Here is a 23,299-nt window from a genome sequence, read left to right on the forward strand (position 1 = left end):
TCAGTTTTGTCATCAATTAACGTTCGCTCAAACGTTCGTTATCAATTTCAGTTAAATTATATTGTCTTTAGCAATAGAGAAGAACCATGGTTATTCAAAAACAAATAATTCTTAGCAACATACTTCAGGCGATTTCATTACATAGCCAACAGAAAGTTGGAAAAAATGAGGCGGCAATTTTCCACGAAACTAACCCAATTTGAAAAAACTGAATCAATAGGTAATTTTTTGTTCCTAATTTTTTGTTCCTCTGCAGAATCTATTAATCAAAATCCACTTTCGAAACCTTGCTTTCCTTTTCAGCGTGAACAAATTCAAGGCTTTTCTCGGACAAAAAAAAACAAACGACCGAAATAGTTGTCTGCACTTTGTCCATTGACACTTAATAACCATTGAACCAAAACTACGCGAAAATTCAATTGATGATAGCAATTCCTAACTAGATGATGCATTCCACGCACTGCCTAACCGTTTTCGATTTTCGTTGTCTTAATCACTAGGTATTTACAACAGATAAAAAAATGTATGTTTTCTTTGATTGATGAAAAAAATGTTTGGTGTCTTCGGTTCCCAGAAGAACAGCCAAACTTTAAGAAAGTTTAGGATTTACTATTTGGTTTCACACATTTTCTCACCAACCATACGATATTATATTCCATTCCTACAGAAACACAAATGCATTCAGAAGCAAAGCTACACATCGCACTCACTAACAAGTTTTTTTCAAAACAAGCAAAACGTTTTTGAAATAAACCCTTTTTTGAAACTGTTCAGTCATAAACACTAAAGTCCCAGCGATAACTGGAGGTACCTGTTGGTTAATTTTCGAAATTGTTGTACTGATGTGGGATGAATTAGGTAATTTCAAAAAAAAAATAAAAATTGGGCTTCACCGAAAACATTAGTTGTTGCAATAAAATGAAAAATGAGTGAAAAATTTCGTGATTTTGGAATTTTCGTGGAGACATAAAAGACATGGCATCTTATGCACGGAGTCTTTCTTCAACCTGTTGCCTCGATTGAACCCTTGACATCAGATTGAGTTGTTTTTGAGAAGTCAAACTGTTTCAAAAAACGGACAAGAAATCAAAACAATGACTTTTCTGGGGCCCATAAAATTTTGTGTAAAAATGTTTGGGCAAAACCAATTATGCAATACAGTTTTCACGACCTGTTCTTCTTATTGAAGCCAAAACATCAGATTTGGCAGTATAGTTTTCGATGAAAAACAAAAATTTTCAAAAAACTGTCGATAGATCGGAATTTTGACTTTTCCGATGGCCGTAACTTTTTATGTCAAAAAAATTGGGCGTAATCGCCTATGCAGGGAAGCTTTCCACAACTAGTTCTACCCATTTAAATATAGATTGCAGATTCGTGAGGGTAGTTTCCCAGAAAAGTCAAAAAGTTTCAAAAAACGGAAAAAAAATTGAAATTTTCACTTTTCTGAGGGCCATATCTTGACAAATTTTCCAAAAACCTTACAATTTTAAATCCTATATTTTCAGAAAAACAAAGCACGCAGAATTAAAGCTGCACCTCGCATGCACAAAGCAAGTTTTTTTTTTTAAAAAAAAAGAACCAGCGAGAACGTTTTTGAAAGAAAACAAAACTGGAGGGACATGGCCAACAGCCAGTTGGCAAAGTCTCAATGATTGCAGTGAAACAGAAAATAAACGAACTATTTCTGAAAACATTTCAACTTCTGAAAACATAGTCGACAGACAGTTGGAACAGAGTCAATGAACGCAAGTAAACAGAAAAAAAAACTGACTTCAAATTCGAAGAAAAAAACAGATGGCGTTAAAGCCCTTTGAACTTCTAGAACAACTTTTGATTTGAAATGTTTTGATAAAATGAACCCAATTTGAGAACGCTGGGGCGAAAGGTACACTTTTTATTCGGCAGGGAAATCTGAAAAGGAATTCCATTTTCGAAACTTTCACATTTTTTCGATAGAGTAGTTTGCCTCCCTTTTAACAAAAGAAATCAAAAGTCAAACCACAAAGAAATAAATTTGAGCCTGAACAAACTTCAAGACCTTTCCTGGAAACACGGGGAAAACAATTCAATGCGACTTATATAAGAGACTGAATTACTTTAGTTTCATCGACTCTTTAAAAACATGCCCTCGATATTCAAGAAAAACTAAATGAAAACTCTTCGATATTCAAGAAAAACTAAATGAAAACCTCGGAAAAATAAAAACACTTCCGAAATTAGGGGTCGTTACACGTTTGCAGTTCGATAGTGCTGTTTACCATGTTTTTAACAAAGGAAATGAACTGACTACAAAAAAATAGCGAAAAAAATGAACTGACTACAAATCGCGAAAAATCAAATTCTTAAAGGAAAAATCATCACGCCTTTAAGTGCCTTAACTATGCTCATTGACATTTAAAAAGTACTGGTTCGTTCACCAATTTCTGATGTTGTCTTTTATCGCGTACTAGCAATTCAACAAAACATCTTGTTACATCAGTTGCTTCTACGTTCTCTGAAATTGATTTAAAAAATCCTATATTTTCTTCGAATACGAGCGGGACAAGAAGAAATCACTGGACTTCAAATTCTTCTTCCGGTAATAAATCAACTACGAACTTTTTCAAAAACTAAATTCGCAATTGAACAAAAAGCAAAATAGAACAATAAGCAAAACAACTCTTCACATATGTATCATAAATAGAATCTCAAAAAAAACAATTAATCATTCAAATCATATGCAATACGTCGTCCATGTAACTCCAAACTTCTTCTTTTTCAGTTATTTTATGAACCTGTGAATTTTTGCACGATATTCTGTTCACACTTGAACATAAAATAATGATTAATTGCTTTTTGCATGCATGAGTTTAAATAAAACAACTCCTTTAATCACCAGAAATACTGAAAGAGCCAGTATTAATTTTCTTCGCATCCCTATCCAAAAACGTAAAATTGTCATTATCATCTCTACTAACTTCAAGTTTCAATTTAAACTCAGTTTTATTTCCAGTAGCTTCCACAAAACTCTCCAGAGGCTCATTTTTAACCCCGGGACGTGCATTTACACTTTTCTCCGGCATATGCAAATCTGATTGATTGTTTTTAGTAGCTGGGTAATAAACCACGTGATCTGAATCTTCGCTGAAGGTCAAAACTGCTAATGGTGGTGAAAAATGAGTGAAAAATTTCGTGATTTTGGAATTTTCGTGGAGACATAAAAGACATGGCATCTTATGCACGGAGTCTTTCTTCAACCTGTTGCCTCGATTGAACCCTTGACATCAGATTGAGTTGTTTTTGAGAAGTCAAACTGTTTCAAAAAACGGACAAGAAATCAAAACAATGACTTTTCTGGGGCCCATAAAATTTTGTGTAAAAATGTTTGGGCAAAACCAATTATGCAATACAGTTTTCACGACCTGTTCTTCTTATTGAAGCCAAAACATCAGATTTGGCAGTATAGTTTTCGATGAAAAACAAAAATTTTCAAAAAACTGTCGATAGATCGGAATTTTGACTTTTCCGATGGCCGTAACTTTTTATGTCAAAAAAATTGGGCGTAATCGCCTATGCAGGGAAGCTTTCCACAACTAGTTCTACCCATTTAAATATAGATTGCAGATTCGTGAGGGTAGTTTCCCAGAAAAGTCAAAAAGTTTCAAAAAACGGAAAAAAAAATTGAAATTTTCACTTTTCTGAGGGCCATATCTTGACAAATTTTCCAAAAACCTTACAATTTTAAATCCTATATTTTCAGAAAAACAAAGCACGCAGAATTAAAGCTGCACCTCGCATGCACAAAGCAAGTTTTTTTTTTTAAAAAAAAAGAACCAGCGAGAACGTTTTTGAAAGAAAACAAAACTGGAGGGACATGGCCAACAGCCAGTTGGCAAAGTCTCAATGATTGCAGTGAAACAGAAAATAAACGAACTATTTCTGAAAACATTTCAACTTCTGAAAACATAGTCGACAGACAGTTGGAACAGAGTCAATGAACGCAAGTAAACAGAAAAAAAAACTGACTTCAAATTCGAAGAAAAAAACAGATGGCGTTAAAGCCCTTTGAACTTCTAGAACAACTTTTGATTTGAAATGTTTTGATAAAATGAACCCAATTTGAGAACGCTGGGGCGAAAGGTACACTTTTTATTCGGCAGGGAAATCTGAAAAGGAATTCCATTTTCGAAACTTTCACATTTTTTCGATAGAGTAGTTTGCCTCCCTTTTAACAAAAGAAATCAAAAGTCAAACCACAAAGAAATAAATTTGAGCCTGAACAAACTTCAAGACCTTTCCTGGAAACACGGGGAAAACAATTCAATGCGACTTATATAAGAGACTGAATTACTTTAGTTTCATCGACTCTTTAAAAACATGCCCTCGATATTCAAGAAAAACTAAATGAAAACTCTTCGATATTCAAGAAAAACTAAATGAAAACCTCGGAAAAATAAAAACACTTCCGAAATTAGGGGTCGTTACACGTTTGCAGTTCGATAGTGCTGTTTACCATGTTTTTAACAAAGGAAATGAACTGACTACAAAAAAATAGCGAAAAAAATGAACTGACTACAAATCGCGAAAAATCAAATTCTTAAAGGAAAAATCATCACGCCTTTAAGTGCCTTAACTATGCTCATTGACATTTAAAAAGTACTGGTTCGTTCACCAATTTCTGATGTTGTCTTTTATCGCGTACTAGCAATTCAACAAAACATCTTGTTACATCAGTTGCTTCTACGTTCTCTGAAATTGATTTAAAAAATCCTATATTTTCTTCGAATACGAGCGGGACAAGAAGAAATCACTGGACTTCAAATTCTTCTTCCGGTAATAAATCAACTACGAACTTTTTCAAAAACTAAATTCGCAATTGAACAAAAAGCAAAATAGAACAATAAGCAAAACAACTCTTCACATATGTATCATAAATAGAATCTCAAAAAAAACAATTAATCATTCAAATCATATGCAATACGTCGTCCATGTAACTCCAAACTTCTTCTTTTTCAGTTATTTTATGAACCTGTGAATTTTTGCACGATATTCTGTTCACACTTGAACATAAAATAATGATTAATTGCTTTTTGCATGCATGAGTTTAAATAAAACAACTCCTTTAATCACCAGAAATACTGAAAGAGCCAGTATTAATTTTCTTCGCATCCCTATCCAAAAACGTAAAATTGTCATTATCATCTCTACTAACTTCAAGTTTCAATTTAAACTCAGTTTTATTTCCAGTAGCTTCCACAAAACTCTCCAGAGGCTCATTTTTAACCCCGGGACGTGCATTTACACTTTTCTCCGGCATATGCAAATCTGATTGATTGTTTTTAGTAGCTGGGTAATAAACCACGTGATCTGAATCTTCGCTGAAGGTCAAAACTGCTAATGGTGGTTTTCGCCGTAAAACTAAATCATGTTGGTCTTTAATAACTATCGGAACTTCCGATTTAATAACTCTGTTCGACTTCAAATTAGGTTTGACTCCGGCATTTTTCTCTTCTGGTTTCAAAAGACGAGGAGAAACGTGGTCGAAACAATCAAGATCCAGCCCAAATTCGTCCAAAATTTCGGCTGCTGTTTTCTTTTTCGGAATGTAAAGACGTCCACCTGTAGTTCGGACTAAATTGAGTCTTGATCTGCAACAGAAATTGATTGTTTTTTCTAAAAATATACATTCGACAAAAGAACTTTAAAAATGAGATCGAAACTGTTTTTCAAGCTTTGTGAGCGGCTCAGATATGATCAACTAATAAAGCTCAAGTAAAACATCATTGCTGGACTGAAGTATTGCTTTACCCTTAAATTTGTAGTGAATCGATTTAATTTTGACCTGGATTCAGGCCCTGTTAATAATAATAATCATAATAAATTGTTTCCAATCTACGGCTACCATAATAATCATATGGTTCTTATTTAGTCGTTTAAAAATATATAGATTGGGAAGACGCCATTAGGCTACAAGAGCCTGTTTTCGAGCGCCTCAAGACAGAAAAAAGATACTGTTTGGCACTACCAATTTCTCTGTTTTTATGCTTCTATAGTAAAGATAAAGATCGAGATCTAGTTTAATTTTAAAGTTAATGAGCCCCCCACCTCCCCTCCCCCCCCCGTTACTTAGATCTTCAAAAAATAGTTATAATGTATGTTTTTCCCAGTAATACATTTCCACAGACTTACTTTGACGACAAAGAGGAGCTGTCCGAACAAACAGATTCGGTTTCTTCCTTATTGTCCACCTGTTGTTGATTCAAAGCCATACTCTCGCCTGTGAACGCTTCCCAAAAATCAACAGACAAGTTAAACGTTTCTTTCTCCTGGATATTGGACTGCTCGATCTGCGAAACAAATTCAGACATATCATTTCGTATACAGTACTGGTCATTTCTTTTAGTTTTTTTAGGCTTGCTCGGCGTAGATTTTCGACCACGGATGATGTTGTGTTTAACAAAACCATCATTGGCTTTGTTTTGTAGATTGCAACATGCATTCTCTAAAACTGTGCTCTTGTTTGCAGGCGACAACAAACTCCTACGATGATCCGCTGCAATTTTTTCTGCTAAATTATCAATTGACTTTTTGCTTCTTGCTTTGGTTTCAAACAGTTCATCGAAACAAAAAGAATCAAGGCCGTATTTTTGGCGAGTTTTTCTGGTCAAATCAGCCATTTTTTCTTTAGTCGAAGTTTGATCTGTTTTGCCTCCTGTTCTTGGTTGAATTCTATCAGAATCACAAGATATTTTATGTTCTATGGCGCTAATATCACTCAAGCATTTAGATTTGAAAGCCTCCACTAGTTTCTCATACTCGTTCTGCACTACAGGGGTGTCTTTCCAGAAATCGTTCCACCTGAAAAACAACATCACCATTATCACGGAAAACCCTCTTTAACATGTTAGAGTCCCCACAAAAGATTATATGAGCAAAAAAAGGTAAATGTAAATGACTAAATATTTACAAACAGGTTTCTTATTTATCGAGCAAGAGTTTAACTGAAATAAATGATTGGAAGCACTTAATTTTACATTCATCTGAACTGTTTTGCTGGACTTGCTTGAAAATGCTGGACTAGCTTGATTTAAAAACCTTACAAATTTCGCACACTGATTCAGCCTATGAAATAATATGAAAAACTTCTAACTTTTGTAGCTTAAACAGCTTGAAATTTGAATTTTTTTCAATCCGATTTACGATGTGACTGAACTTGAAATTTTTCGAATTTTCATTGCTTAGACAACTATTTTTTTTGAGATTCGATTGAAGATTATATGAGCAAAAAAAGGTAAAAATATAGTTAAAAACTCATCAAAACCCAAGTCCAAAGTTTTCTTTCAGGGAGTAAGGGCCGCATGAGACAAAAAACGCTCTTAGGAAGGATAATACAGGACACTAAATAGCGTACAGTAGGTCTCAAAGCGTAAAATATCAATTCATAAGCAGGCACTGTAAATTACAAATTGCTTTCTTAGATTAAAAACACAAAATACGATCAAATTCGAAAAAACAAACCTATGTTAAATTGTTGAAAAAAAAATGCAACAAATGAAGCTACTGCGTCGGTTTAAACGCATCAATTGAGAACGAGAATCAAAATCACAGCTGCAATTTAGAAACACGACCTGCGTTAATTGAGCGAAACTATTTAAATACGAAACTATACAGAAGAATAGTAACGACAAAGATACGTCATGACGAAAACAGCACAAAACTGAGCTAACTATTGGAAACGACAGTTTTTGCCGTGCAATTTTAGTTGCGGCTGATAACCTGCTTTCATGATGAATCTCTTTTCATACCATAAACTATCATTAAAACTTTTTAATCAATCATTTTTCCTATACCTCGACTCAAGGTGGCTCAACAAAATCCCTTATAAACCATTATCATGCGATTCTATTTTTTTCAAAGATGCACTAAATAAGTTTGCTCTAAGAATTATAAGCCTTTAACTCTAGCGATAGATAGATATTTTACGATAAAAAGCAGCAATAGTTATCGAAATTGATTGTAAATTTAGTTGCCTGAATCATTGTAAATTTATCCAGTTGAAAAAAATTCAACCACCCGGGAAGATTTCTCCTTGAGAGGTTGTGTGACGTCCCTGCACGACGCCATGCTCTTGATAATTGCCAATCTGATAAATGATTATGTATTTCACCTTAACATTAAACTGGAGCTCAAAATAAAATATTTACTTTACTTATGTAAACATTGATAACTAACTCTACAAACCATTAGAAAGAGAGAGTGAGATTTAACCGAGCAGTAAACCAACTGGTCAGATAGAAAGAGACTAAAAAATATTCCAATCAAGCTCTGACTTGCTCCGATCGATGAGGTTGAATCTAGAGGAATAGGTGTAACCCAAGCATCCCTCATTGCACATGCCTAACCGCTCGAAACATCAAAATGATAATAAACACGATAGCCGTTAGTACTTACTAATTACTATTACTAAGTACTAACAGCTCGAGAACTGTTACCGCTAAACATTTTCAGACAGAAAAGACTATATGACAATACACGAAATCAAAACATCAGGTTTTTGAAAATTTTTGCGATATTTGAAAAAAAAACATCATGTCATTATCTTGAGCCTACAAACAACAAAACTTCTTATTTATAGCAAAAAATAAGAAACTAGGAAGGAAGAAGCTTCCTAGCTTCTTTTTCGAAAATTTTTGCGATATTTGAAAAAAAAACATTATGTCATTATCTTGAGCCTACAAACAAAACTTCTTATATATAGCAAAAAATAAGAAGCTAGGAAGCAAGAAGCTAAGTCCATACAAACAGGAAAAAAATACCCACACATCATGCAGAAGAAAAAAAACAGACTTCCTTTTGCGTTCTTTCGTCACTAACAGAACTTTAATCTAGGGGTATTAGATGACAAAAGAGTTTTCTCCATTCAAAACTTTCTGGTGATTGCAATTAAGCTTTCAATCCAAGTCTATTCCTCAACACGATCGCCCTTGCAAAATTATAGGCTACAACGCGCTAAAATCAAAACAAAAAATCAGTTGACGAACGAACTAATCGAAAAGAGAAACCAGGAAAACTGTTCTTAAACTGTGATGCTATTGTTTCAATTATCTTTGCCAAAGAGGATATGATTGAGAAAATTTTTTATTTTCAATTTTTAAGGAGTCGGAGAAATTGACTTTAAGCTTTGACAATTCAATTCAAAATATTGCCAAGAAATTATTAGAAAGAACATAAGTGTGCCAGTCGGTCATATGAAAGTTCTAGTCATTTTTGGTTCAAATGGAATTTTTCAAAAACTCGAATTGGACCCATCATGCTCAAGTTGCTCGCAATAACTGAAACAGAAAGTCATAAAATCAGAACAACCAAATTTACAGTTGCGGGAAAGTTGTGAAAAAATTGTCAAGACAAAATAATATTCGCAATTTGCCAGATAATATCACACTTGAGCAGAGATGTCTTGTTCCTGATCGAGAGCATCGAGAACTGATAGAGAGCATCGAGAGTGAATTCGCGGGTGCTACGCTTGCAGCAAGAGGAACCTTGATTGGGAAGGTCGCCCACTCAAGTGACCCAATGGTCCAAAAACTCTCATTGAAACTTCTTGAGGTGAACTCATTATCTTATTCAAACTTCTAGAGTTAGAGTAGTTATATTACTATCAAAGAAATGGATCAAATGTCCACTGTCCAACAAAAAACTAATATTATTTAATTGAGGTTCCGACTCTGTTTTAATGGCTTTCGCGTGTTTTAAGAATTTAGAGACCTAGTCATGGGGGCGTACTAATTTCTATCTTGAGCGGGGGCCTATTCTATTCTAATGGTTATAGGGCCTATTCTTCTTAACCTCATATGTGACGTGAGTGAACGACTGTTACAAAGGAAAAAGAAAAAACACAATACGGGCGACATCCAATAAGCTGGAAATAAACAAAACTATGCCGGAGAAAAAAGTACATTCCGAGAACTGGCATGAACCGCCTACAAAGCAATCACGAACCCTACATAAGCGGTACAATTAAAACGGTACATAGCTAATACATAAGTGGGGATTTTGTGCACATAGCAAAAGGGGATTCCCCCGTCAGTTGTTTGTTCGATAGTGAAGTTTTGCTTCTACAGTCATTCAGTGTGCAATCGCAAGCTATTCTTCATGTGCACTTGTTCTTTGTTCATAGTCCTTCAACTTTTCTCCAAAATAACCACAATATTCGCTTCTTCAGTCCGCTTGTTTCTCTCATGTCAATTTTGATTATATTTGCTAAGTTCTTTCTGATTACATTTGCAATTACCATTTATCAGTTCCTTCAAAAGTGACTATTCCGTGAACGGCGTCATCGATCACAAGGATAATTAAGAAAAGAGCTTCTCATTCGTTTTTACTTTAGTTAACTTTGGTAAGAATATAGAATACTCTACTATCGTGGTTTAACAGGGATGAGAATTAACAATGTATGGTTGACACTGTGAACTATTTATTGATACAATAAAGGGTTCCTCGATCAGTGTATCCTTCAACAAATTAACACTACCTCTGATTATCTTCAATAATTTTGAGTTCCTCTTTCCTGCTCAGGACTTCACGAGAGATTCCGTTCAATTCAACCGTCGGATGATCGGAGAAGAATTCCATCTCCTCGCCTGTCTCGGGATATATACAGCTCCACTGCGACGCGTACTTCCGGCTAGATTTGCTTGTTTTGGCAAACTTCATGCTCTGTCTGCGTTTATTCATATTCAAAAGGAACTTGATCTGAAATATTTTTCTCATTTCTTATTTTCATACATCAGAGGGTCAAAACCTATCATGTTAACCTATCTTATTAAATATTTTTTCATTTACGAATGCCATCACAACGCAACCGCATTGGATCAACGTCTGCTTGCAAATGTGACCACTGCAAAAGTAAAGTGAAACACGATGATGCTACAGCTATTGGATGTGAGAAATGTGGAAATTGGTTTCATGGAGCGTGTGTTCCTCTATCAGCTGACGAAGCATCGTGGATGGGTAAAATCAAAAATTGCCGTTGGATTTGTGACCACTGCCTGGAAGTGGATACCTTCAAATACGAATCTAAGTTTTGTTCCATGTTTAACGAGGCAACCGATTTGATTAATAACATTGAGTCTACAGTTTTATCTACTGTTGAATGTGAAATACCGCGTATTATTGAAAAATCTCTAACTGCACAAATAAACAAAAATGTAGTGAAGGCACATGTAGAAACGAAAACGTCGTGATGTATTAACTAATGGTACTGGCAATACTAAGACTACACCTGCCGACTTACAAAAAAAATGTGAACCAATTTGTGATCAACGGTGTGCCTGAGTTGGGTAACGTCTTCAATGCTCGCGTCGAATCTCATGCCAATTGTAACAGTCGCCTACTAAAGTAAGATATGAGGCTAAGAAAAATAGGCCCTATAACCATTGGCTCAAGAGTCAGGGACACTATCTCTTGTATGAAATTTAAAATGTTAATTCAAACGTTTTCGCACATTATGTGCATCATCAGGATTAAAATTTTTTACAATATTTACAAAGCGATCAAAGATCTGGAAAATGATAAACATGTCTAAAAATGCTTTAAAACTTTTTGACCAATCAAATTTAAACAACTGTAATTACATAATAAATTACGTAATCAATAAAAAAATTTTCCTGTAAATTCGTGATATTTTTTAAACTTTTTGATCTTTCATGGTTATAAAATTTCGATTTGGGAATATTTTTAATTCTGACATGTCAGTTTTTTAAACTTTTAGCCATGTTATACATATTTTGAGATTGCGTTAAAATTGTAACTTCAAACAAACGTTTTCACACATTTTTGTGAATCTTCAGGTTTTAAAAATTCTACACTATCTGTAAAAAATGATCAAAGTTCATAAAAAGTGTCATATATCACAAATATCACTGAATCAAAAATATCACTGAAGTTATGTAACAACTATTATGTAACAGCTTTAAACATTTTGTCACAAATTTCTGAGAGTTTTCATCGTTTTTGTTTTCACATTTTCGTTTTGTTGCTAATTTTCATGCTAACATGTAAGTTGTTTTAAAAATTTTGTTTTAGCCAGAATTTTTTGATTCTGGAACTATAGCCTTGCTGTCAGCACCCTACTTCTAAACTCGTCGCGCGTGTTTATTGCCGGTCTCTCTTTCCTAATGTAAGTAACTTGATGCTGCTGGACGCCTGGTCGATTATTTTCCAATTAAACTCAGACTTACCACTCTCACTACCACACTGCCTTATATGCTGTCCAACTGGGGTATCCTCTTTTCGGTGTTCCTCAACCCTTGTGGTGAGATGTCGGACCGTCTGGCCAACATTAATGGATTTGCATCCACAACATTCAGGTCTGTACACCACTTTTGATTTCAGTTCACTGGAAAAGGAGGATTTTAGAGAGGGCATACAAGTTTTCATTTTCCTCGTCGTGAATATTATCAGCGCATTGGTGAATTCGCGCACTTTTTTTTTGCTAATGTCTGGCTGTGATTCCCCCTATATTGGACCATCAAGATGGTTGGTGAATCACTGCTATAATCACAGGGCTTCTTTTTCTCAGCCATGTTCTTTTTTGTTTTAGCCCTCGCTGATGATCTTTTCAAGGGCATGGGATGCAACCCGCGACGACCAACTTTCCGGATATTGGTTATCCAACCACTGCTCACGGTTGATTTCCTTAGCTTTATCATATTCTTCCCATGTTGACGTACTGCGGAAAATCCGGTGAACAGTTCCTTCAATCACTTTTCTCTTGTACTGAAGGGGGGCGCAGCTTCTAAAAATTAGTATGGTACCTGTATCTGTTGGTTTTTGATACCACCCACAGCTAATTTTCCTGCTTTTGTCAATGCTAATTTGTAAATCCAAAAATGCCAAGTTTCTCTATTGTGAACTGTAAATTTGGATGAAGTAAGTTTGCAGCCCGTAGCACTTTTTCAGGATCACCCTTCACTGTTCTCACTATATCTTCAACGTAACGGAGAAATAGCATAGCTTGTTGCACTGACTTGTTTTTCTCTTTTATTGCGATGCATTTCTGCAGTACCAGACGGTTTCACTTGTATTTCGACACTCATCATATGATATATCACCGCATTTTACGTGATACCAGTTCAAACAGCATTCACATTCTAAACCTTTTGATCTGTACGTGATTTTCTTATTACACTCGGGACATATTCCGTTAAGATCTTTCTCGGGCAAAAACATTTCGGGAATATCCCTCGATACTGCAGTTTTGTACTGCTTCAGCCAGAAAATTGCTAAAATAACGGCAAGAGATGCCCCTATTGCCAAACCGTCTTTCTGAACGTACCATGTTTCATTGCACTTGAAATGGACTTGACTAACTGCCATGTTCAACAGTCTCTTCATGGTTTTCCTAGCAATTGATGGTGGTTCATCTTGTTCAGACAGTTTTCTCAGAGCTAAGTCTATTGCTTCTTTCAGTGGAACATTTGTGTACAAACTCTTCACATCTAGAGATATCAAATTTTCATTGGGCTCAAGATTAGTGCTCTCTAAGATTTCTCTCGCATCTAGTGAGTTGGTTTCGATGTTTGCGCCCTCTGTTATACATAGACTATAATTTAAGTGTTAATTCCCGGCTCCTGAGTTCATCGCGTGTGTTGATCCTCGGCCTCTCCCTCCAAATATGCAAAGCCTCTAGTGTGAGTAGCTTATGGGTATTGGCTGTTTAGTTTATAAAAAAAACGCTTTAATTGCACATCGAAATTAGTTTCAATACACAAGTGTATGTCAAAAGTTTTTTTTTCTATAAAATCATTAAAATAATATAACATGATTAGATACGCATAGTTACAATAACAATAAAGAAAACAAAATCTATTACAATTATCGATGATTACTTTTCTCCTGAGAGCTTCAAGGTGGTTTATATATAAATGTTATTATATAAACTTGAAGCTTTTCCATGTAGCTTTACCATGATTTGCCACAGAGGGGTCTTCTTTAAATAATAACAAAAAATAATTCTTGAATTTTATCTTTGCTTTTCTGTATGTAAGTATGTCTTTAAAGTTGACTTTATCATCTGTTAGTTTGTTCCAGATTATGACGGACTTTCTAAAGAAGGAATTTTCTATGTATTGCCATTGTATCTGTCGCTGAACTATAATTTTTTGTTTCTTGTATTAATATCTATTTGGTGATTATGATACTCAATGTTATTTTAGGCTGGCAATAATTGATGTTGTATTTTCCAAAAGTGACATAATATTTAATGGTCCAGAAACATTGTTACTGGCAATATATTGTGTTTTTGCTTCAAGTCTGAAGATGAGTCGTGTTTTGCACGATCGCAGCAAGTTTTAACTGCCCAGCTTAACTGTTTTTCCATAGATATCATTAGGTTAGCGGATCTTCCTTTTAAAACAATTGCTGGGTAATGCAAATGACTAATTACCAGTGCATGCATTATCAAGAGTCTTGTTTTAACTGGCAATGGCTTTTTGATTGATTGAAGTGTTTTTATTCCGCATGCCATTTTCCTGAGAATATTTTTGATTTCATCTTGGAATGTGAGAAACGGATCTAAAACTACTCCTAGGTATTTAACATTGGTTTTTTCCTCAATTTTTTTTTATCATCTAGAGTTATTGTATACTTTTCATCCTTTTTTCTTGAATGTTTTTTGCTGAAAACGATGAGTTCTGTTTTTTTTGCATTCAACTGAAGTGAGTGTTCTAAAAAATAATTTGACAACAGACTGCAATTGGCTTCGAGTGCTTTAAGAGCTTTTTGTGGATCGTTATTTTCACAGAATAGTAATGTATCATCTGCATATTGAACTATTTTACATGTTTTGTGAATTTGTTTGTTGATATCGTTAATGTAGAGATTGAATATTAGAGGGCCAAGGACAGTGCCCTGTGGGACACCCTGCTCAAGTGCAACACAATCGGATTCGGTGTTGTTAACAATTGTTTTCTGGCTTCGGTTGGTGATAAAGGAATTGATCATTTCTATAGCTTCTTCGGAAAAATTTAACCCTTTTACTTTCTGTTTAAGATAAGTATGATCAATAGAACCAAATGCTTTAGAGAGATCCAGTAAGGAACATGCTACAGTTTTGTTGTTGTCTATTGCTTTTCTGAATGCTTCAGTGCAATAAAGAGTAGCGTCGATTGTTGAATATGATGTTTTGGACCCAAATTGGGTATTTTTTTAAAGTAATTTTTGGGATATCAGATATTCGTTGATTTGTTTATATAACAATTTTTCAAAAATTTTTGAGAGAGCCGTAGTTATAGAGATAGGCCTATAATTTTCTGGTAGTTCTGGATCTTCTCTTTTGTATATTGGTGTGACAATTGCTTTTTTGAGCTTGCAAGGATATGTCTTGTTTTTCAAAAACTCATTGTATAGAAATGTCAGATGTGGGTATATTTCATTGCAGCCATCCTTTAATGCCCAGGCTGGAACTTCGGATGAACCTAGTGCCTTTTGATAATTTAAACTATGCTTTTCTTTTTTACATTCAGCTGATGTGATGAATCGGAATGAAAACTTATTATTATTTCAAATGTTGCATGTAGAAGTCGGTGGACTTTGCCTGATTTTTGAATTTTTTTTCATAAAAGCATCCAAGAGTTGAGAACTTGTTATTTAGCAGGTTCGCCATCTGTAAATTTTTGGTTATGAAATCGCCGAAAGAGTTTCTGAGTAATGGAATGAGGTTAGATAATTTTTTTGAGTTTCTTGTATCGTTTATTATACTCCATTTTTTGCGTTCGCTTTTTTTCGAGTTAAACAGTTGGGATATAAATTTTTCATCTTCGTAGTTTACCTTTGGCTTGCTGTTGCGAATGAAAATAGTCTTCTGTGGGGCACAATCTTTAATGGTGTCAGCAATGTTAGATGTGAAGATGTCGAGCATTATTTCGGGATTATTATTGCTATAGAAACTTCTCCAAATTATAGCTGATAGTTTTTGTTTGAATTTGTAATTGGATTAATGGGATTTGTCATATATTTTACGTTTGATTGGTCTTACGTTGTTGTTCAGCTTAAGTTCTGTAATGAATGCTGTTGCTTGGTGGTCGGTCTTAATTGGTGGTGTGAATACTGTTGAGTTATTTGTTAGATCTTTTATGCCTAGGTCGGTGATAATATAGTCAATTAGTGCTTTCGAGTGAGTAGGTGTTAATTTGTTAGTGACATCCAGATTATATGGTATAAGGATTGTATCTACAGACTGTTTGTCGTCTTTGTTGAGATAGTTGAGATTGTAATCTCCTAGTAAAATTAAATTTGAATTAAATGACTGTGCATGGTCAATTGGTTTGGCTAGATCTTCTAAGAAGTCTGTTTTGTTGTTTCTATTAGGATTGTAGGCGAAGCTTAACAGAGTGGTCCTATCATTTTTGTTGAGTCCGGCTTTAAATTCTATCCAGATGCTATCATACTTTTTGTGCATGTTGTTCAAGTCATGTCTTACCTTTGGGTTTAACTTTTTAGGAACCAGTAACATGACCCCTCCGCCCTTCATTTTTTTACTTGATTCATAAGTTCTATCACATCGGAAAAACTTATGTTTGTCATTGTCTATGACCCATAGTTTATCGTCATTTGTATCATTGAACCATGTCTCGGAAATTCCGAAAATTGTATTATCATTAAAAGTTTTGATAAGTTGTTTGAGATCTGAACGCTTTCTAGCTAAACTTCCACAATTAGGATGTTGTACTTTTAATTTGTTGTTGTAGTTTTCCAGTTTTTTCTTCATTTGACTGAATTTCCTGGAGGGTCCTGGATTTGGGTGGATATCCCCCTGATGTTAGTAGAGTTTTATGAAAGGACCTTTCTTGTTTTTTATAAGTCTTGCTTGTGTTTTTTATATAATGATTGTAATAGTAATAGCTTATATTATTAAGTATAGTGCAATAATATTTGTTCGAGTATATTGTGGCAACCCATGGAAAAAGATACTTTCCTTTTTTTTATTCAGTACTTCATAAGCTACAAATTGATCGCTTTCGCAGAAGCTGATGACAGATATGCTAGTTAAGACAAAAAGTAACAGCATATTGTTTTGTAGAACAATTATAGTTAAAATTACAAACAACAGTCGTTTATCAAAAAGATAGTCTTAACTAGCTTTACTTAATAATGAACACCTTGCGAGTAGTTATATGACTGCTGGTTACGATTCAGATTATGGTTATAAATACAATCACAGCCCCATGAGTTGTTGTTGAAATTATTTTGACCAGTTTGTCGGCCATTACCAGTTTGTCGGCCATATGGGGGCATGCGATTGTTACTATAGGATCTATTGGTAGACCTATATACGTTTTTATTTTGATAATTGGAAAGCCATTTTTGGTTGGAATTTGCCTTTCCAGTATAATCAGGGGCTGCTTTTACCCTCGGGAGTTTACTTGTGTGTTTGAACACGTATGAGCCGAGGCAATGGCGCAAGAATGGTAACCTAATTCAGCGTTCACGTGTATAGTGTTCAAATATAAACTCTGATAGCTCTCCATGCTTTTGATGTTTGATCTTAGATTTAGCACCTCAAATTCCGTCGTCGAACCATACATTTTATTCAGAAAACGATTATAATGATCAATTTTGTCATTGGCATTATCATTCTTGAGTCGACATCATTCTTGAGTCGTCATTAGCATCATCATTATCAGTAACAATCGAATCTGATGAAAATTTTGCAGTTATTAAAGCGATAATCTCTTCATATTTGGCGCTAAATTCATCAATTGTTGAGTAAATTTTTTTAAGATGGAGTTTGTCCCATCTTGGATTATCACACACTTAAGTTTTTTTTCACTATATTGGTCAAGGACTTTTTTTTTCTCCTCAGTGGAGCTACCCCTGTATGCATGAACAACCGTATTTGGTTTCATCTTTTACCCTAGCAATTATACTTGAACCCAAAATCAAGTTTACACACTTCTCTGGTACAGGAAAAGGTAAAAAGTTTCTCACAGTTTTTGATACTTCTTTTGCTTTCGTCGATTTTGACTGTAGTTTGCCATCCTTATCTGCTTCCGATGTTTTCTCAATAAACTCCATTATTTTACGATAATCTTCCTTTTGGTCGTACAAATCGGAGTAAATCTTGTATAATCTTGATTTTTTAAGTCCATTAAATTCTTCTTGGCTAAATTTTTTTGCTTGACATGGTTAAAACGGATGCAACTGACTGGTAACTGGAAGGACAGTATTTGATAATTTCTTCAGATCCTTTACTTCTGCTAAATAATTTAATTTTAGTGCTCAGATAACTTTTTTTTTCTGCAAATTAATTTCCTTTTTCTGCTGTATAACTTTCTACTGCAAATATAAGTTTTTTTCCTTTCCCAAATTTATTTTTTTGCTCGTCTGATTCGATCAAGCAATGACTACCTGTTTTTCTGCTGATAAATAGGTTTCGCTAAAATAACTTTTTTCTGCAAAATAAATTCTTTTTCTGTCGAATAATTTGTCGGCAAAACAGTTTTCTTTTTCTGTTGAATAGCTTTAATTTTCTTTTTCTTCTTAATTGATTTTCTGTAACTGTCTTTTTCTTTTGCCAAAATCGGTTTTGTAATACAGATTTCCGAATGAAGCTAGTATGGAATTTTCCAAAATTAGGGTTTGATAGTATAATGCACGGATGTTTTGTTTTAATTGGAATAAGCTTTCTTGTTCAGACTAATCTCTATCTAAACGACTGTATTTTTGTTTTTAGAGACGTTTCATTTAGTGTTTGAAGGTCAGAAAGATCGAAGGCGAAAATAATGAAAAAAAGAGCAAAAAAGTCGACTGATTTCTAGCTGTTAAAATTTGCTGTATAATCTCAGACTTCAGCTCAGCAGTAACGCCTACCTCCCTATTACACTCTAACAAGTGTTGCCCTACTGCGGAGTCCCTTTGCGGTGTTCCTCGCTAAATTTCGGACTGTCTGGCCGTCATAGGTGGAGTTACATCCACTACATGTAAGCTTATACACCACTTTGGATCTCAGTTCACGAGCAAAGGAAGTTTTGAGAGATGGCAAGCATGTTTTCAATTTTCTTGTTGTAAAAATTATTTGTGCCCCGGATATTTGCCGAACTTTTGCAGCTAACAGTTGAGATGGATTGCCTTGTGAAAAGGGGGGTGAGTCTTTTAACCATTTATCGTTTCTCGGTTCGGATGCCTACCCCTCCAAGTTTTTCTTTCCCTCAAGGATCTTGTTAAGAAATTCAAACACTACCCTGTCCGACCAATTTTTCGGATATTGCTTTTCAATCCATTGTTTCCGATTTTTTCCAATGCCTGGTCAAAAGTTTCCCATGTAGAGTTGCTTTTGAAAACCCTATGACCCGTCCCTTCAATAAAATTTTTTCTGCACTGCAAAGGTTATCAACCTCTGAAATTTAGAATGGTGCCGGTATCAGTGGTTTTTGATGTGACCACATGTGACCTTTTTTCCTGAGTCCACGTTGACATTTAATCCAAAAAGGCCAAACTACCTTTACTATCAATTTCTCCTATAGCAAATTGCAAGTTTGCATTCAACTTTTTGGCAGCCTCGAGAACTAACCCAGGATTGCCCTTGACAGTTCGCCCTTGACTGCCAAGATCGCCCGTCCACATATCTTAGAAAAACTTTAACACCATTTTCAGCCCGATCTGCTTCCTGTTGTTTTTTGCAAGCAAGGCAATACCATACTGTTTCAGCGATGTCTGCGTATTCAGAACCCGATATGTTACCACATCAATCCAGGGCAGACCTCCTTGTTACCCTCATTCAGCTCAGTCAATTTTAATACTTTTTTCTTTAATGCAGGTTCGTATTCTTCGATACACAAAAATGCCAGTTTTACTGCAAGGAGGTGCCCATTGCTAAACCGTAGTTTTGTACATACCACAAACCATAGCATTTAAAGTGTATTTACTCACTGCCAAATTGAGCAGTTTTTTCATAGTCTTGCGAGATGTTTCCGGAGGGTTGACTTGCTCATATAATCTCCTCAGGGCTATCTCAACCGCTTCCTTGAGCGGGAAATTAGTGTACAAACTCTTTACATCAGGGGAGATCATACTCTCATCAGAGTCCAGTTCACTTTTCTCCAAGATATCCCTGGCCATTTGAGTGTTCGTTTCTATGTTTGCCCCCTCAATTTCATCAAAGCACTTTGCCAATGTTTTATGTAGGTTGTCATATGAGCTACCAGGTAAAGAAAGGACGGGACGAAGTGGTGTGCCTTGTTTGTGTACTTTTGCTAATCCATACAGCCTAGCCGGCTGTGCCCCCGTTGATCTCAACCTAGTATTCAGCGCTTCGCTAATCTCGTCCTTCTTTTTCTCGGCGAGTAATTCCTTGTTTATGTCTTTTTCAATTTTCACGATCACGCTGTCTGTCAGATTCTTCCTCTCACTACATTGTTCTGCCTGTAATAAATCTTTCAGTTTCTTCTCTTATGTCTCCTTTTTCATTACACAAAAACCCACGGCCTTATCAAACGGCACTGCCAGAAGACCGTTGTCCTTCAAATACTTTCAGGCTTTTTCAACTCCTTTGTCAGAGGGGGTCTGTTTCACATTCTTAGCATATCTCTTTGCAGCTGCTTCAATCTCACATATTTTTTTCCGGGGGGTAATCTATTTAACTTCAATTCAGACAAAAAACTGTCAATGTCCGCAAGGAAGGGAATTTCATTGAATTTGTCTCGTACCGATTGTTTTGGTCCAAAACTCAAGACTTCCCGCACCCAAAGCGGCAACACCACTTCATCTAAAACTCTAACTGACCTTTCATCCAAATTTTTAATGGTCTATCCTGTCTTTCCGAAAGTTTCTTAAGCTTTTTCTTGTATCGGCTTATCAGGTTATTGAAACTACACCTTGCTTGCAGGTTCAGATTGAATATCACCAAAGGCCACCATCTATACCCCTTCTCACTACCTCCCCTGCTTTCGCTAGGTTAGCCAATGCCTTGGCACTATCGGCATTTGCCTGGCTTATCTCAGATCTCAAGAGTCTCAATTGAAAGCTGTGCACTGCTTGATCCAAAAAAAACACCACTATCAGGCACGCAAAACCATAAAAAATCTGGTAAATTGTCGTTATCGAGACGTTTTTTCAGAAATTTAATTCTCAGGAAACTGCTATTAAATTAATTAAAATGTTTTAAATAATCTAACACAAGTTTCCAAGTGAGTTTTTCAAAAAAGTCTGACAGGTGGTCTCGATGGGACAGCACAACCCGTAGTGACTTCAGTTCCAATTCACTTGACTGGTGCAGTTGAAGATACTCTCTGAGGGCCGCAGGATTCTGTCTCTTGCTTCTAGAGATAAGGTTACCGGTTGCCGTTATGACGATTATCTCTGCCTTCCGCAGATCCTCAATAATATCGGGAATGCCTGTCCTCCTGCAGTAGACAATGGCACTTATTTGTAGATACGCCAGTAGTTCATCAAGTGGGCAGGGCGTAGATTTATTAGTGCGATGGGAGGATATGCTGTTGTTCAGCACATCGTGCCAGAGGATTGCAGAGGCTTACTGGCCAGAGGTTGCTGTTCCAATAATATTCCTAAATTCTTCCACCTGTTCAAGGTATTGGGGCTTAAAGAAAGGCCGGGGACTGCGTAGATCCTCTGCTGCGTCGCTCTTCATTCCTCTAGCTCAAGATCTTTCAGGCTGTGATGAAGGGAGCTGGCAGCTACAATCATCGCCATTTTAACTCAAACACTTCTGACATTATGAACAAACAGCGGTTGTAAAATTCTGCACAAATAAAGAAACAAAAAACGAATAAATGTTTGTTTTCCTTAAAAGAATATAACAGTTTGCTTATACCTTAACGCTAAAAAAAAGTTAGAAATTAACAGAAGCGGTTATAAGGAAATTAAAATGGTATTTCGAACGTTTTCACACACTTTGTGCATCATCACGATTAAAATTTTTTACAATTTTTACAAAACGATCAAAGATCTGAAAAATGATAAACATGTCTAAAAATGCTTTAAAACTTTTTGACCGATCAAATTAAAACAACTGTAATTACATAATAAATTACGTAATCAATAATAAAATTTTCATGTAAATTCCTGATATTTTTTGGAACTTTTTGTTCTTTCATGGTTATAAAATTTCGATTTGGGAATATTTCTGATTCTGACATGTCAGTTTTTTAACTTTTAGCCATGTTATACATAGACTATAATTTTATTATATTTTTAGACATGTTCCTCATTTTGCAGATTTTTGATCGTTTTGTAAATATTGTAAAAATTGTAATCCTGATGTTGCACAAAACGTGCAAAAATGTTTGAATTAACATTGTAAATTTCCTATAACGATTTTTGTTACTATCTCTTGTGTTTTTCTACCTCATGTGGTTGGAGACAATTCGGTTCACTTGCGACATGAGATCACAACCCGTGTTCCAGTTTAAAGGCTACTACCAAAATTCCCCCCACTCTAGAAATAAGAACGCCCCCCATGGTCAGATCTCAAAACACCTAAAACACGCGAACGCTATTAAAAACAGGGCCGGAACTCCAGCAAACCGTTAGTTTTTTTTGGACAGTGGACCTTTGATCCATTTCAGATGGATCAACTTGAAAACATTCCTTAACTCAACATAATCACATAAATCACACTCAAGAATTTTAAATTGGGTACTCACATAACGACACGACCTCTAGAATTGAATAACTAAATCGAAAAGCAACTTTAGTATTGATTTAGGGCAATTAAGTCTAACTCAAGAAATTTTGAATAAATAGGTTTCAACTCAAGAATAAGTTTTTCTATCTGGACAATTGGGCAGCTTCAGATGTCCACCTTTCCACTCGAGATTCACTCTGGTACAATCGATCGTTTTTCTTTCTCTCTTCCCGCAACTTCGTTTTCCTATCAGGAACAAGATAGCTCTACTCATGTCGTATAATTCCATTAAAATTGCGAATAGCTATTTTTTTCTAGTATTTTTAGCAACTTTCCCGCGATTCTCACTCAAATCTTCTGATGTGTTTTTCTCGTATTTTCAGTCGTCGCGAGAAACTTGAGCATGGCAGGCTCAATTCGAAACTTTGAAAAATTATTTTTCTCCCCAAAATCAAGCGACCTTACTATTTACGACTTTCCATTCTCTGTTGCATGTGTAGTTCTCTTTAATGCAAGTCTGATATTCTTCCTCGTAATCTATAATCCTGATTATAGTTCCCGTTTCTTATATTAGAACAACCAGATTTTTTAAAAAAGAAAGAACTCCTTATAATTTATTTTCCATTAGAGTGGTTTAAGTCAAAACCAACGACCTTTGGTTAACCGCAATTTTTT

General features: G+C 35.3%; 1 protein-coding gene across 1 annotated transcript in view; it reads right to left on the bottom strand.

Moving 5' to 3' along the window:
* Positions 1-4,971: 4,971 nt before the first annotated feature.
* LOC134855448 (uncharacterized) overlaps positions 4,972-23,299 on the bottom strand; it is a 77,569-nt gene continuing 59,241 nt past the window's right edge. The window contains exons 2-4 of the mRNA XM_063871978.1: positions 10,514-10,732; positions 6,172-6,840; positions 4,972-5,630 (exon numbers count right to left, since the gene is read on the bottom strand). Coding sequence (XP_063728048.1) covers positions 5,105-5,630; positions 6,172-6,840; positions 10,514-10,716 — 1,398 coding nt within the window. The 5' untranslated portion in view covers positions 10,717-10,732 and the 3' untranslated portion in view covers positions 4,972-5,104. The remainder of the gene's footprint in view (positions 5,631-6,171; positions 6,841-10,513; positions 10,733-23,299) is intronic.

Source organism: Symsagittifera roscoffensis, chromosome 10, assembly GCF_963678635.1.
Source record: "Symsagittifera roscoffensis chromosome 10, txSymRosc1.1, whole genome shotgun sequence".
Lineage (NCBI taxonomy): Eukaryota > Metazoa > Xenacoelomorpha > Acoela > Convolutidae > Symsagittifera > Symsagittifera roscoffensis.